This window comes from Zonotrichia albicollis, chromosome 5 (genome assembly GCF_047830755.1).
Source record: "Zonotrichia albicollis isolate bZonAlb1 chromosome 5, bZonAlb1.hap1, whole genome shotgun sequence".
NCBI lineage: Eukaryota > Metazoa > Chordata > Aves > Passeriformes > Passerellidae > Zonotrichia > Zonotrichia albicollis.
In genome coordinates this window covers 65,428,140-65,443,733 of record NC_133823.1, presented here as the reverse complement: position 1 = coordinate 65,443,733, position 15,594 = coordinate 65,428,140, and the positions used below count along the sequence as shown (strand labels likewise).

The window sequence follows — 15,594 nt, the reverse complement described above, 5'->3', positions numbered from 1 at the left end:
ACAAAAAGACTTCATACATTTAGTTACCATAAAATTAACATTGCTGTACTTGTCCTAATTTCTGGGTTGCCACCTGAACAATTTTCTTATATCAGCTGAGAGTCCATCCATATCTCAAACACTGAAAAATCACAGCAAAGCCACTTATCTTTGATAACCCAGTAAAGCTAATCTGATGGTACAGCACAAAGAGTTTTGAATAGATAAAACCAATCATCTTTTCAGCATGCACAACAAAAGAAAAAACAAACAGGAAGTTCTGAAATAATGCCCACTCCTTTCAGGCACCGACTGGCTGACAGACAAGCAGAATTTCAACTCCAATAGGCATGGATTAGTTTCCAGGCAGAGAAGCAGAGATAAAAGGGAAAAGGATTTAAAGAATTTCTCATGGACTTTTGTCAAAGGGGGTTTTTTCTGCTTGGTCTACAGAGTGAGGGCTCAGCTCTGATTTCAGGCTCTTTTGGTTTTTTAAAAATTTTTTTATTAACTATAAACTTCACGGTTGGCCACATAAAACATGGTAAATGTTTGTACAGTGTGAGTGTTTCTCACTGTATTTTTTCTAATCAACACCCATTGTCTATTGCCATTTTGGGTGAACAGAAGAGAAGCCAAAAACTGTAACTTTAAAAAGAACAAATTAAAATATTATCTAAAGGGACTGAATTTGCAGCATTTGCATTACAGTTCTTACCATTCGCGTATTTCATTTCATTTTGCTTCAACCTCTCTTCCAATCATGTCAACACAATATGTAAAGTGCCCTCCTTAGGAAGAAAGGATATTGGCAGAATGTGGAATTTGAGACTGGATTGCTGCCTTTATCACTAGAAGTGCTTTTGCCCTTACACTGGTGCATCCCCTCCACTATTTTTGGACAACTTCCCAGAAAGCATTCCAGTTATGGTGGAGCATTTTATGGAATAATGAGATGACAAAAAAAAAAAAAAAAAGAATAAACTTATTAATGCTTGCAGAACCAGAAGCCACAAAGCCTCTGCTGCAGAGGCTCATGGAGGTTTCCACATTCCTCACCAGCTCGCTCTGATGGCAGACAGGCAGCACAGCCATAGCAACAGCTTCCAAACAGCAAACTCCTCAGTTATGCAAGAGTCTCCAACCAATACTGAGTTTTACATACCTAATTTAGAATTTCTACCTTTCTGCAGGCTCACACGCACCATGTGCACCATACTGAAACAGCACTGGGCAGTTCAGCAGGGGCTGGCATCCCCTGTGTTCCACTTTTCCAGCCAACAGTGTGGCTGCCCCAGCAGATCCCTTGGTTCAGCGCTTCTGGGAGCAGCTGATGCAGCAGAAACTCTTGCACCCGCTCCCTTTGGCTCCCCTCCCTGCAAATCACTAAATATGTCCTTCCCACACAGCCGCTGAGCTCCGCTGGCCCAGAGCCCGTGAGCGCTGAATTGTCTTTCTGATTCAATAATCCACCAGAATTCCACCAGCCCACTGCCCCCACCTCACCCCATGGAAGCCTAGGAGTCCTTGCTCACCCAAGACCCAAAGAGTACCATCCTCCTTCACTGACACTTGCAGCGCAAGGCACATGCTGAGAAGGTCTGCTCCAGACACCAAAACACATCTCAGGAAAAGCAGCCACATTTTGCAAGGCTCAAGGATTTCTGGTACATCAGTGGCAGGCCAAGAAGGAGCACCTCTTCTACTGCTATGGTACTGTTTCTTCTTTATTCTTAATTTAAACTTTAGAATGCTTTATATCTAACCCTCTGCAATTTTTTTCCACTGACTACAAAAGAGCTGAAGCTTTCATAGAGTGTCATCTGTTTTAAGGATAACACATTTCAGATGTTTATGTCTAGAACAGAAAATTACCTTTGTAAGAGAAAATAATGTGTAGTTTCTGTGTTTAGGAACACAACCCTTATCTTACCACTGGAATAATTATTTTTCCAGTGATCCTGCAAAGCAATAAAGCATTATGGCCAACAAGAGCCAAGAAAAGCACACACCTCCTTTGGAACCGGTACAGTGGTCCAGCTGAAAGCCACGGTGCAACCTAATTTCCCTTCAACAGTCTCTTGAAATATCAGTTCAGGAACCTTAGTCCAATAGACAAGACCAAAAAAACAGATTCACCTTCTTTTCTCATATTGGAAAAGAAAGAGCGAGAAATGCTGACTGGTCTTGGAAGAACCTTTCAAGAACGTGTTGGTAGACCTAGTGAAAACATGTACCAAACAGGGAACCCTTGAAAGAAATGCAGGATCTGGGAGAAGACAAAACCCACCAACTAATATCAAAATAATTCTGCACAATAAGTAAGTCTCATTTTGATCCTCCTCAAATTAAATCAAAGCAGCTCATTGTGACTTGATCCGGTCTTAAATTACAGACAGCTCTGGTTGAAAAAAAACCAAAACAACCAACCCAAAAAACCAAATCTCTAAAGATCTAACAAGATCTACGCAAGTATAAAATAAAATTAAATGGTAGAAAGGAAACATAAGAGATTAAACAATTACAGTAAGTTAATGTGAATGGTTTGTTAAAAATTGTTTTAACTTGTCCTGAAATACTTTTGGTTTGGTTTTGATCTTATTGCAGTCAGCCATCAAGGACTTATGTCCGATGGCTTTTGCAGCTGTAAAACTGGCAGCATCAGAGGGATCAATTCTCATTATCAGCTATTTACTGGTACAGAATGAGTGAAATAGTTTTAATGCTTTAATTTTTTTTTCCTTTTTGTGATCTCTTCTTTTACTCAGATCAGAAATCTGCATCAAAATCTGCCGATGAGTTTTATGTGTGTGCACACATGAACCAGCTTCTACATGTATAATGTGCTCATGCTCTCACAAGGGGCTTTTGAAACAGATCTGGAGACAGGAATGTGCTATATCAGTTGTAATTTGAAAGTATCACACTTATGCTTTTATTAAAGATTCATGTAATTGATTAGTATTTCAAGTGACTGCTGACTCTATTAGATAGGCAGCCTGTAGCCTCCATGCCATGCAAACCCAGCATCCCTTGTCAGCATTGCTTGCTCAATAACCCAAGATGAAGTATAGTTGAATTACTCATTTCTTTGTCAAAAACCCCATTGTACACAAGAAATTTTCCTATTCACCTTTTGGCTAGGTCTTGCTACAAATTCTCCTGCAGAGTATAATGATTTTACTTTCCCAGAGAGATGTCTCCCTGCTCATATTTTTAAAAAAAGTTTCTTGTGTAATTGTTCCTTTCTGACAGTTGTATTAAACTTACGTGTTACAAAAGATTGCTTTTAAAAATTCTTTTCTAGGACATATTTGGAAATTAAAGCAAGAATGGAGTGCCTTCCCACTTAGTGTAAAAAATGTCATCTCACAATCCATCATAGGACACTCCAATCAGTGTAGTCAGGCTTCCCTAATAATTTAATACTTATTCAAGACCAAATACTTAATTCAAGCCTTATACTTCCTATGGGCTGCTGCAGGCTTGCTGTTAAAAAGAAAGTACAAAAGCCCTGTCCTGCCACCTTAACTCAGATTTATTCCAACTAGTTTTTGATTATTTGAGCAAAGGTGGTAGAGGCAACATTTACAGATAGAGACAAGCCAAATTATAAAATTGCAATTATAAATAAAACACAACATGGAGAACTTTTCATTTATAACTCTCAAACTAGTTTACCAAAACAAATATGACAAATGAGAGTTTTATAAAAGGAAACTCAGTTAAGCGACATGCCCAGGTCTGTGTTGCTCACCAGCAACAGAAAGAAATGGAAATCAAGCCTACCTGACATTCAAATCCTTCTCCTCAGTCACTTGCAAGGCCTTCAAAAAGCACAGTATGCAGTTTTTAGGGCTTTACATGAAGTTGGATTATTGCCCTGAATTTCTGACAAGTTGCCTGCATAATCCTCAGTCTAACCACACTTGCTCTGATCTGAAGTGACTGCCCATATCCAGCCCAGTGAGGCATTTTGCATGTGCTCATTACTGGCTTTTGTTGTATTCTGCCTTTCCCTCTGAAAACATCTTGGACAACTAACTGTGAATGCCAAAGAGATAATAGATAATTAGTCAAGACTTAATTTGGAGACTAACTGCAAGGAAAAATGGACTGCATACAAGATATGCCCCACTAATGAGTATTTTGATCTTCATTAAGGGAACATAATTACATTAAACACTGTTTAAGAGGGGGATCTTCCAAAAGTGTACACTTTGGGTGACAATTTCCAAGAAAACACAGAAGCAGGACTGCACCCCTTCTTCCAGCCACCTGGGCAGCACTTCTGAGCTTGGAGACCTGCTGAGCAGAATTTCACCACCTAACTCTTCCTACCAGACACAGAGGGGATCAGCCAAGAGACACCTCAGCTGCAGAGGTGCCACAAGCACGCACTGCCTCACTTTATTGCCCTCAATAAAAAGAGGCATTTTTCACAAAGTGGTATCTCATAGGGGTGGATAAGTACTTACAACTATCTGTAAGTATTTAAATACTTAACCTATGTCCGTTCACAGCTCTGCCTCTCAGAAACACCCACCTGGAGTTTGTGAACACAGCCTATAGCTTAATCACTGTCAAAGAACTGAGACTAAAGTGTCCTCTAGTTAAGCCGGACTCACATCTGAGTTTACAGGACACTGCACAACAATTTTGTGGGTCTCTAGCCTTAACAATTTATGGGAACAACTACATTGCTTCCATCAGACATTTCTAGGTGATTATACCCAAATCCTAATCTGTTTTGTTTTCATGTTTTTTGCAGAAAGGAAACCTCTAAGCTCTACCCCTGTACCATTAACTATTGTCCTCTACAATATCTGGAAAACATGAAGGCTGTAGCCCTCTTCATTTGCCTTGTAGGACCAGTTTTTGCTATTTCAGTAAGTCCTCACCATGCTATTATTATCAGGCACTTAATTTCCTATTCTGAGAATATTCTATGCTTATGGATGTGCAGGTATTCATATATTTGTCTTTTTTAGATCCATCCTGTAAACCACAAGCTCAGAACTCACAGACAGAAAACTCCAGAAAAGGTACTCTTCTTGTTCTTTAAACAATAGGAAGTAACTGACATTATTAATCTTAAATATAAAAACACATTACCACATACATATTGCTTAGCAAATTGATTTATGTTAAAAAACTTTAGGCTCTCTCACCTCAAGAATTAGTGCCAAGTATCTCATGCCTTGCATATTAACAATTGCAAACAGGACAAAATCTAAAGCTCAAAATGGAAGATTCACTTATTGAGAAAATTACCTTAAATGAATCCCCACATATCATCATTACCATATTTGTACAAGTAATAAGCTCCAGTGACAAAATTGTTGTTATCACAGCTCCAGTATAGGAGGAGGATGAAACCCTCAATTTATCACACCAGGGGATCACATGCAGTCTCAAATATGTAAGAATTTTAGCCACCATATGTTTCACTATTCATGGTGCAGAGCATTGGACACAGCTTGTCCTGGCAGGGTAATCTGTGGCTGACAGGCCACATGCCCTGGTGGCAATGAGACAGAGGATTGCACCAGCCCTCCCTGTGCCACATTTGTGTGCTAATGGTGAAGCCCATAGGTTTGCATTCATGGCTGACCCAAATAAAAATTCCTGTTTATTGCTCTGAGCCTTTGTGACTCAGACACAATGGATCTTATCTCCAAGCCACTGGGGGTTCCAGAACTACTAAACTCATATCATGCTCTGTAGTAAGAGATTCAAAATCCCAACTCTTATGCTAACCATTTTAAATTTTTTTAATTATAAACTATATCCCACTCTATACAGCTTTCCAGATACATTTCATGTCAATCTGGATCATGCTCTGCAGTATGAAAACAAAAAATTTAACTTTTCCTAATGAAGCATCCAGCAGAGGAAATGGTACAAAGATCAGTTTGCAGCCTACAGCTCTCTACCAGAAATAATACACATAAGACACATCAAAGCAAAACCTTACAATAGCCAATGAATCATCAGTTCCAAGTGTGTGCATCATCTACCAAAAGCCAGCTCTCCCCCACAGTATCTAATCACAGATAGTGATAAAATTTGCCCAAGTTCCTTCACGAGCACTTGAGTTCTGAGCTGATTTTACCCAGGGGACAAAGGTATAACAGAAAGCAGCACCTGGAAGCTGTACCCAGGCACATCTCCGCAGAACTGGTGCAGGACAAGGCTCCCTGTCAAGACATGAGCCAAATCTTTCTCAAACTGCTACTTCAAGCACAGGTACCCACAACAGAAAATCTTAAAGACTGTTTGGCCTTGTGTTTTCTGAACCTGTAGAAGTTTGGAAAAGCTACAGTGAATTTCTGTTATATTCTGTTAGACTCTGTTAGATTCTGTTAGACATACAGTCTTCCCCTGAAAAAGTTAGAGTTGGAATTGATACAGTGAATATAGTTCCCAGTACTATTTCCACATCAGCAAGGACACCAGGCAAAAGACAAAACAGTAAAACGTTAAGATACCACTGTGACATTAGGAAATAGGATATAGCTGATCTACCAGAATCAAATTAATATTTTCAATCTTACCTTCAAAAATAAAATAAATGCTTGTGAGTAGAGTGCTTGTTTCCAAGCAGTCAAACTAAAGGAAAAAAGCTATTCCAGCAACTTGGATGGACCAAGTGAGAAGGACCATTCTTCCCAAATTAAACCCCCCAAAAGCTTTAAGAAATATCAGCATCAGGTGCTACATTCTTGTAAGCAGTAGGCAACACTGAACATCCGTAGGTGTTCTTCAGAAACACACACAGCAGCAGAAAGGCAATTGCTTCAGCGAGACCTGACAGTCATTTCAGTACCTGCTTTCTCCTCAGCATTTGAACCATTTCCACTGAAGGCACCCCTTCTGCTATTGTCTTGACAGAATAAGAAAAAAAAGGCACTCAGACATCTATTGTTGATTTTATTTGTCATCACACACGATAGTTCTTGGTGACTTCAGCCAGGAAGTAATGATAGATTGGACTCAAAGTAGATTTATATGTGGATTATAAAATCATTGCAGGGCACTTCTCAGGAATTACTACCATGACACCTTGTGAGAGGTACTCTCTTTGCCTGCTCCTCTTTTCCCAGGTCCCTTATTTTTCCCCTATCTGTGCAGGAAGTTATGTTTCACATCCCCCTTCTCTGAGCTAAGTGATAATTACTGTAGTCTACAAGTGCCTATGGTTATGACTAAAATACTAATTAAGCATTCTGAGATTTCACAAGACACCCATATGCATCTCTCTCTGAAACAGAGTTGGATAGACATCTCCAGATTTTCCATCAATAAAAGAAAGGACAGATAAACAGATTTTCTGAGAAAGAGAAGGCACATCGGCTGTGAATGTCGTGCCCTAGGCTAGTTTAAGAGGAGCACATACAAAGAAAACAAATAAAGCCAGTGCCATGCTTTGCAATACAAGGCAAAAATAACACTGCATCAGCTTCAAATAAATACTAAGGTTTATTAATCTGATATTTTATTTTTTTTTAAGAGTGAGTATATTCATCCAGAAGCTTCAAAGGAAGAGAACACAGGGTATGTAGACGAGGGTGATTTGCTGCCCACTGCCAGAAACTTAAAACCAGGCTCTGAAGACAGGGATGGGCCCCAGACCATGAGGAAGAAAGAAAGAACTGGGAGCAAGCATCAAGTGAAAAACAGCCTGAAAAGCATTGATTTCCTTGCACTGCACAATAAACTAGGTTTGGCTTCAGATACCCAGGACAGTGACTCTGGGAGCAGCGGCAGAGAACAGTCCAGCTCTGAGCACGACCAGCTCAGGAACCATGAGAAACATGGGAACACGGCAAACCAACACCTTCCAGGCCACACAGAACACCCAGGGGGTGCCTTCAGCCTTCAGCATGAGCATAACATGTGGAAATATAACAAAAATGCTGTTGGCCTGTCTGAAAAACACAGTGAAAGCGATGATGAGGAAAGCATGGAAGAAGAGGACGAGAAATGGGGTGAAGAAACTGATTACAGAGACACAAAGCACAAAGACCATCAGACGCATCAAGGTGACCAATACAAAAGGCAGGATCATGAGAACAGCATGCAATTAGATGATGAACTGAGAGATTCCAGACAACTAACCTGGAAAACCAAGAGACACAGCAAGAAATTTGACCTAGAGGAAGAAGAGAGGGAGAACAGGAAGAAGTCCTATAAAGAAGAAATCCCCCTCTCTCAAAAAACCCATAATGAATATCAGGATAGCAAACAGCAAAGTCAAGAGAGAAACTACCATATTCAAGTGAACTACCAGAGCGATCACGACGCGGTGGGGAAAACACAAGATAGGGAAGACAGTAATGATGATGACAGTCACGACAGTGGTGACATTGGTGGTGAGGAATATCTCAGCAATACCTGGAAAGAAACAGCCTATGAGGAAGAGGAGAGAATCCAGAGTAACGACCAGGAGAGCACCAGTAGCGAGCCTGAAGGGGAAGGAACCATTGAAGATGACACTGCAGTTCACAGAGAGACTGAGGATTACAAAGTTGTCAAGATTAAAGACCTTGCTCACTCTGAACAAGATTACTATGATCATGAGCCACCCAATTCTGACAACAAGCAGCAACTGAAAATGAGTAGCTCCATTCAGAACATGAATTCAATGGACAGTGAAGATAAGGTAAATTATCTTTGAAATAAAACTTGAGTACTACAAAAAGGGGGAGAGGAACCAGTTCTAAATTTAAATTCCTGACTATTGAAATGACCTGTTGGAGAAAAACAGGTGACAATATTATTAATATGCAGAAGTCTCATCTCCCCTCATACTCACTGTTCCTCTGGTTCATGCTGTGTCACTGCATCCAGAGCACTAAGGTGAATTGGACTAGAAAGGAAGTGAACACCATTCACATAAGAGCTCCAGACCCAGTGGGGTGTGTAATGAAACACACAAATAAATACAGATACACGGATGAAAAACCTGAAACCCAGTCTCCAGCTTACTAGGCCAGCCTGCTCACTCATCTCTCACAAAGATTTTAAATGATACTACACAAAAGTGAACAGCTTGGAAAGGCAGGACTAGAGTCAATAGAATAATTATAAGAAATTCAGGCCTTACTGAGTTCCCATTTCTCTCTCTCTCTCTCTCTCCACCTCATACTCTATTTTTTCCCCAAATAACAAGAGCATGGTAGTACTACCAGAGGCTTTATGCTCTTCTCACAGGTTTTGCATAGCAAAACAGCAAACTGTGCCTCAGTCAGCTCTGTATTTGGACCTGAAAAAAAAAATTAGGCCAAGTATTTTTTTTCTTCCCAAGATTTACCACAACTTTCTGCTTATGCCTCTGTGACTGTGCAGGTTAAGACTACAGACAGTTCCCATGGTCAGATGGAAAGTGTCAGCAGCAGGAATGAGGAGGGTCTCCTTGGTAAGCCCCAAGCAAAGCTGTCATGCAACTTCCAACTCTCTGCCGCTGGGGAACCTGCTGGTCTGTATTTCTTTTCTGCCTTTTGCAGCACAGGATTTCACGTGACTGAACTGTGCTTGTGCCTAATCCTATGTTCCCAGAGAATCCCTTCCACACTCCCTTGGATTTAGTAATTTGTTAGTGAAAAACATTTGTAGGCAGTGCACAAACTTTTGTGTCAGTGATACAGAAATGGGGCTTACCTTGCACTGAGAGCTTTCAGTTTCAGAACAGTAGCTTGAATTCAAGTAGGAGTGGGACAAAGGCCAGTGCTTGATTTAGCAAAGACAGATGGGATATGTTTCACCAAAGGAAGCTGGTTGTCTGGAAGTGAATGTCTGAATGTCAGCCCCTACAGAACAAACAGCTTTTTCTAAAAACAAATAATAATTTCCCCATCCAATTCAAATCTGGGACTGCTAGAAGTCTCACAAAAAATTCTAATTTAAAGTTCGGCTTGTTTTATTCAATACAAGATCCAGCTTCATAACAAACTTAAAAATGCAAAATTAAAAATGCATTTGAACTTCTTGGTGAATACTGGGCTGTTTTGCTTTGGCTCTCAGTAGTATCTGACAAACACTTGGCTTTATCCCATCACCTCTAATAGTCCCTCTTTCCTGCTAGGACTGCCAGACACATGTCGGAACTTCCACTGCAAAAGAGGCAAAGTCTGTCATGCAGACAAACAAGGGAAACCCCACTGCATTTGCCAAGATCCTGCTGCTTGCCCTCCCACCAAAGACTATGAGCATGTGAGTATTTCACCCAGTGCACAGGACTGGGAAAAGCCACCTAAAGTGTCCACAAGACAACATATTCCCCTGCTATTATTTAGCATGTTCTACCCTAAAAAGCATGCAAGTGAGTTTGAGTGATTCCAGTAATTGAAAAATTAAGTATAAAGCACACAAACTCACTGAGTGTGGTTTGAGAGCAGTATGAACCCATGTGACTGCAGAGTGACTGACTTGCTTCACTCGGTCTCAGGGATTCTACCTTTTCCCTGTCACTTAAAACTCTATGTATCCATTTGGTATTTTAGAGCACATGCCTAGTTCACATCCAGTGAAATAATCCCACAGCATCTCAGAGGCTATGTTACAACCATAGAACTAAACTGAAGCGTTGTATAACTGGGCATACAGGTACAGACAACTAGTCCTCATGAGGGCACAGAACAACAACTAATTCCAATACTACTGATCACATGTACTCCCGTGGGTATTCACCACATGTTAATGATGTTTTATTTCTGTAATGCCTCCGAGTGACAAGGATTTTTCTCAACACAGTGGGATGGTGGTTTTCCTTCCTCTAGGTTTGTGGTACGGATAACAAGACTTATGATGGCACATGTCAGCTCTTTGGCACCAAATGTCAACTGGAAGGGACAAAAATAGGACGCCAGCTGCACTTAGACTATATGGGCTCCTGCAAATGTAAGCTTCTTTTCCTTTGAAGAATTCAGCTCTGTATAAAGAGCCAGTAGCTTTAACACATCTGCCAGCCCCAAATTGCCCTTCTTCCTGTGATCTGCCACTTGTGCATCAATTATCTGCTAATTAAGGTCTTCAATGTTTAAAAATTATCTGAAACCTAGACATCTCTCCTGTGCTCACACCAATTTTTTGTTGACTTTATCTTCCCCCTGCACTGCCTTATATGCTCCTATTGCTATAGCCTTTGAAGATTTTTGTAAATTCTTGACCAGTTAATAAATTTTCATTTATTAACCCTCAAATCCCCATGGAAAACAAAAAACTAAAAAACATCAACCAAACTTAGATGCAAAATGTAGAAGTCAGGATCTAAAAGCCAGAACTGATTTCCAACCTCTTTGATTGCTGCATATGGCAGGAGGAAAGTGCATTTCCAGCCAGAATATTCCTTTGCTGTCAAAAACTCTACTTTCATGCAACTGACTGATTAGAGCTTCACTGCACAATTATGCTCAAAAGCTGCACAGATATATAAAGGTTGTGGTTTGCACAACTGGTTAAGCACGTGCACTAAAAAATTGTGATTTTTAGTAGATTGTAGAGAAAGATTGTAGATTTTTAATTGAACATATTAGGTACATTCAAAATTTTATGTATTAACAGCTCCATCAATTCTAATTTTTACTGGAAGTAGATCTCAGATCTCAGAAATGCTCGAATGGGGACTTAACAGATGACTTGTTAACCAAAGCTTTTCTCTTTGGCACAGACATCCCCCCCTGTACTGATTATGAAGTGGATCAGTTTCCCCTCCGGATGCGAGACTGGCTCAAGAACATCCTTATTCAATTTTATGAACGTGACCTGAACACTTCTGGGATTCTAACTGAAAAGCAAAGGAATAAGGTCAGCAATCCTTGTCAAATAAGACCATGCAGTTATAGGGACTAGCCCAGAACATCTCAGACAAAATGGCATCAATTAGATGACTTCTAAGATGGCTTACTTCCCCCAAAACATGTGTTGCTTGCCTCAGGACAGAAGATGGGATAAAACTGGTTTAATCTCCTAACATGCTGAGACTACTGCCCCCCTTAGCTGAGTCTGAGAATTAAACCACAAGAATTTCACAATTTCACAAGAATTTACTTTCTAATTACTGCCAAAGGTGACATAGACAGCAGCAAAAACGTCGTGGACTACTAAGGCAAGCTTTTCATGCTGCATATGGTCACCAACACTAAAACACATTTCCCTAGGGATATTTTATTATCAAGTTTCATTTCTCCAAAACACCCTCTTGCCAGATAGCTCTCTTCAAGACAGATCTTCAACCTGAAGCAAAAAATAACAATTTCTGTGTTGAGCTCAGGTAAAAAAGATCTATCAGAACGACAAGCGCCTTGTGGCTGGTGACCACCCGGTTGAGCTGCTCCTGCATGACTTTGAGAAAAATTACCACATGTATGTGTATCCTGTGCACTGGCAGTTTCACCAGCTTGACCAGCACCCTGTTGACAGGTAAAAAAATATATGTGGTTCAGTTCTGATTTGCTGGTTAAACTCAGGCAAGTTTACTTTTCTACACACCTCAAGGGATTCTCTACATACAGAACGAGTCCCTTAGCTGTTAGAAGCCATTATCACCCCCTCTCTAACACAGAACTTTTTCTCTTATTGCTTTCCTGATCATATCTTAGGTCAGAATCTGCTATCCTCTTGCCTTGCACAATCAAGTATTACACTGTAAGTTCTACAGTGTCTTAATACCTATTAATGCTCTCAGCCAGGAAGAAGTCTTGTTATACTGAAGCTAAGAGAAACAGGCTAAGTACAAAGGACAGAGCCCTGGCAGAAAAATCCACTAGTGAGGTATCCATAATTTTCAGCTAACACTACAAAGATCTGTCAGTTTAAGGATCAAATATAGTCACAGTCCAGAGGAAGCTTCTACCTTCTGAGAACATAACTCAGATTTCAAGGTTTTGGTCATATCAACCAGTGATGGAATCTGTATTTCCAAGTTCAGACCTTCAATATCTCAGGACAACCACACTTACTATTTTAGAACATTTGGAACACAGCTAAGCATTTTGCAAGCTTTATATACTGAGGATTAACAGCAAAACTCCACAAGCGATGAGTTGTGAGCAAGTTGCTCCTGTCAGTACCTGTAATTACTACAAAAGTAATACTTGTTGTAGGAAAAAAGATGTTGGCAAACAAACATTCAGTAAAAGCACTTAGCTCATCAGATATTAGACATCTTTATCATGACCTGGAACATATTCACTACAGAAGCACTGCAACAATATCCACTGGGGCATCTCTGATAAAGCCATCATTGCTGTCTTGTAGCATCTTTGTAGATCAGCTTTGATAATCCTGCCGATTTATGAAGGAAATGCAGCTCTCCATACCTGTCCTTTCTTTCAGATTATTAACACACTCGGAGCTTGCGCCCTTGAGAGCCTCCCTTGTTCCCATGGAACACTGCATAACCCGTTTCTTCCAGGAGTGTGATGGAGACAAGGACAAACTCATTGCTTTGAAGGAATGGTGCCACTGCTTTGGGATTAAGGAAGGTAAACCTAAAAGAATAGTCAGATGCACCTGACAGAATGTTCCTGCCAAGAACATTACTCTGACCTCAAAGTAAGGCAAAGAAATTGTGAGCAGAAGCCCATGGCTACAGTGCCGAGAGGAACACAGAACACTAATAACAAGCCTGCAAAAGGTCAAGAGAGTTAACAACGCAGCACAGGTTAACCCCAGAAGAGTTATGGGACAGAGGGCATTTGGCCAAACAAGCACACTGAAGAAATGTGTTTAAAATCCTACTAGCAAGTCCTTAATTTAAGTGGAGGCTGATTCTGGTCAGAAGTCAGACACGTGGAACCTTTGCTCTTCCCAGAATTTTTCCAGCTCTTCTGATAACACTTTACCAGCCATGAAGGATGAAAGCTGCAAGGAGTTATCTTAGTACATGTATACCTGTGCCAGTGATTGCTCATTCATAGCATCAGTCACTTTATTGATAGTGATACAGCATAAAACTGTCCCTTCAGCACAAAATGTTAATAATGTTTTCTTCTTCTTTGTTGCAGAGGACATAAATGAAAATCTCCTTTTCTGAGCCCAGTGAACAGACTTCCACTATTGTACTAAAATTGATGAATCCTGCTTACTTTTGTAATTAACAGTTTAACAGCCTTCAAGAAAATGGTGGAATGAGGATCACTGAATTCTTATCAAATAACCCAAGTGCAGAAAATTCCTACACTCAATAACAGGAGAAAAATTTAACTACTTATAGCTAAAAAAACAGTGTTGCCTCCCACATGTATCCATGATCTTTCTGAACCAATAAACAACTACTAACCTAATGACTAAGCTGTTCACAAAACTCTTCAGTAGAATTATAGTATCACCCACTGAAATGGGATCTGTTTCCTTTATTTACTGTATTGTCAGCCTAACACGCTGCATAGAAGTCTCAAATAAAATAGAAGTCTATTGGAGATATGGGTTTCGTCACAACTTTGTTGAAGAAAATTGTGTTTCTTCCACCTTAGCCCACCTTTTGCTCTCCTCAAGAGAGGCACAATTTAAGCATAAAAAAACTCAGGACAGGATGAGATTATTCCTGAATCCCCATAAATTTGTGATTTTAAGGTAAGCACTTCACTGAAAACATTCCAGGCATATTCTGCTTTAAGGAAAAAGCCCCAAATGCTATTTCCACAAAGGATGATCAGCAAACACCTTTCACCTGAACCACATCACCTCTCCAAAGAAAAGAAGATGGGAGTGAGAAATGCTATTTTGGTAGCTTAAATAGTGGAAGTCCCATCCCCCTCTGCTAATTTGCTCTTGAACCAGCAAAGGCTGATAATCATTGTCCAATGCCAGGCTGATGCCCTGGGATACAATGAATTAAGCTGTGATTATTTTCAACACAAGGACTTCTTACACAAACCAGAGATTGCTTCCTAGAACTGCCATTTTTTTTCCATAATCCTGACTTGTTGCTCACTTCACATTCTGCAACATTACACAGCAGTGTAAATAACTCAGCCTGGATGGCATGTACAAAAGCACATTCTCTATGCTAGTTCCATTTGGAAAAGATCCTTTCTCTGGGACTTCAAATATCTTGGGAGAGAAAGTAATTTTGACAGCACTTTTCCAGCCTGGCTGCAGCCTATGGCTTATTTGCTCTGTCTTTTGTTTAACCCAGACAGAGTTGGGTGGCAGAAACACAGCTCTCAAACTGCAAGTACACTGCCAGTACACAGCTGGCCTCAAAAGGTAATGACTTTAACCCACAAATTCCCATTTCTTCAGGAAAAAGAATTTATGCTGTCTCTAGTTTGCAGCTTCAGTACTCTCAGTATTATCATCCGAGTACTCCTCCAGCATTGCTACAGTCAGAATATCTACAATGAAAAAATAAACAACAAATACCCTTTTCATAACACATTTCCACTGCCAAGCCTGTCAATTCTCTGAGGATAGTAGCGGTTGTTACGAAAAAAAACCTGCAGTTTTTATCAGCTGAGAAGCAAACTAATAACCCAAAACAACTGAAGAAGTGATGATTCATAACATTTTGTGGTTTTCTGATGCAAGACAGAGTATTAAAAACTGTAGATAGAGACTGCAGATCCACATCCCCTGACTCTCTAAGAAGGGTCTGCTCTTATGGATCAT

The 15,594-nt window shown here is 40.2% G+C and overlaps 2 protein-coding genes across 4 annotated transcripts in view; one reads left to right on the top strand and one right to left on the bottom strand.

The window, feature by feature from the left end:
- LOC102070591 (uncharacterized) overlaps positions 1 to 13,351 on the bottom strand; it is a 30,795-nt gene extending 17,444 nt beyond the window's left edge. For both annotated transcript variants that reach the window (XM_074541975.1, XM_074541974.1), the window contains exon 1: positions 8,798 to 13,351. Coding sequence is in view for 1 of the 2 variants with exons in the window: in XM_074541974.1 (XP_074398075.1) it covers positions 8,798 to 8,813 (16 nt within the window). In the remaining variant the exon portion in view is untranslated. The remainder of the gene's footprint in view (positions 1 to 8,797) is intronic.
- Positions 1,206 to 14,282, top strand: SPARCL1 (SPARC like 1). Of its 2 annotated transcripts, XM_026792530.2 has the most exons (11): positions 1,207 to 1,692; positions 4,751 to 4,868; positions 4,971 to 5,024; positions 7,493 to 8,644; positions 9,331 to 9,400; positions 10,067 to 10,194; positions 10,761 to 10,881; positions 11,651 to 11,787; positions 12,254 to 12,402; positions 13,318 to 13,466; positions 13,989 to 14,282. In XM_026792530.2, the coding sequence occupies exons 2-11, from the start codon at positions 4,815 to 4,817 to the stop codon at positions 14,015 to 14,017; spliced, it is 2,043 nt and encodes a 680-aa protein (XP_026648331.2). In that variant the 5' UTR covers positions 1,207 to 1,692; positions 4,751 to 4,814; the 3' UTR covers positions 14,018 to 14,282. The 2 variants fall into 2 exon arrangements, with proteins under 2 accessions (XP_026648330.2, XP_026648331.2); XM_026792529.2 differs by lacking the exon at positions 13,989 to 14,282 and having other exon boundaries at positions 1,206 to 1,692; positions 13,318 to 13,564.
- The last annotated feature ends 1,312 nt before the right edge of the window (positions 14,283 to 15,594 follow it).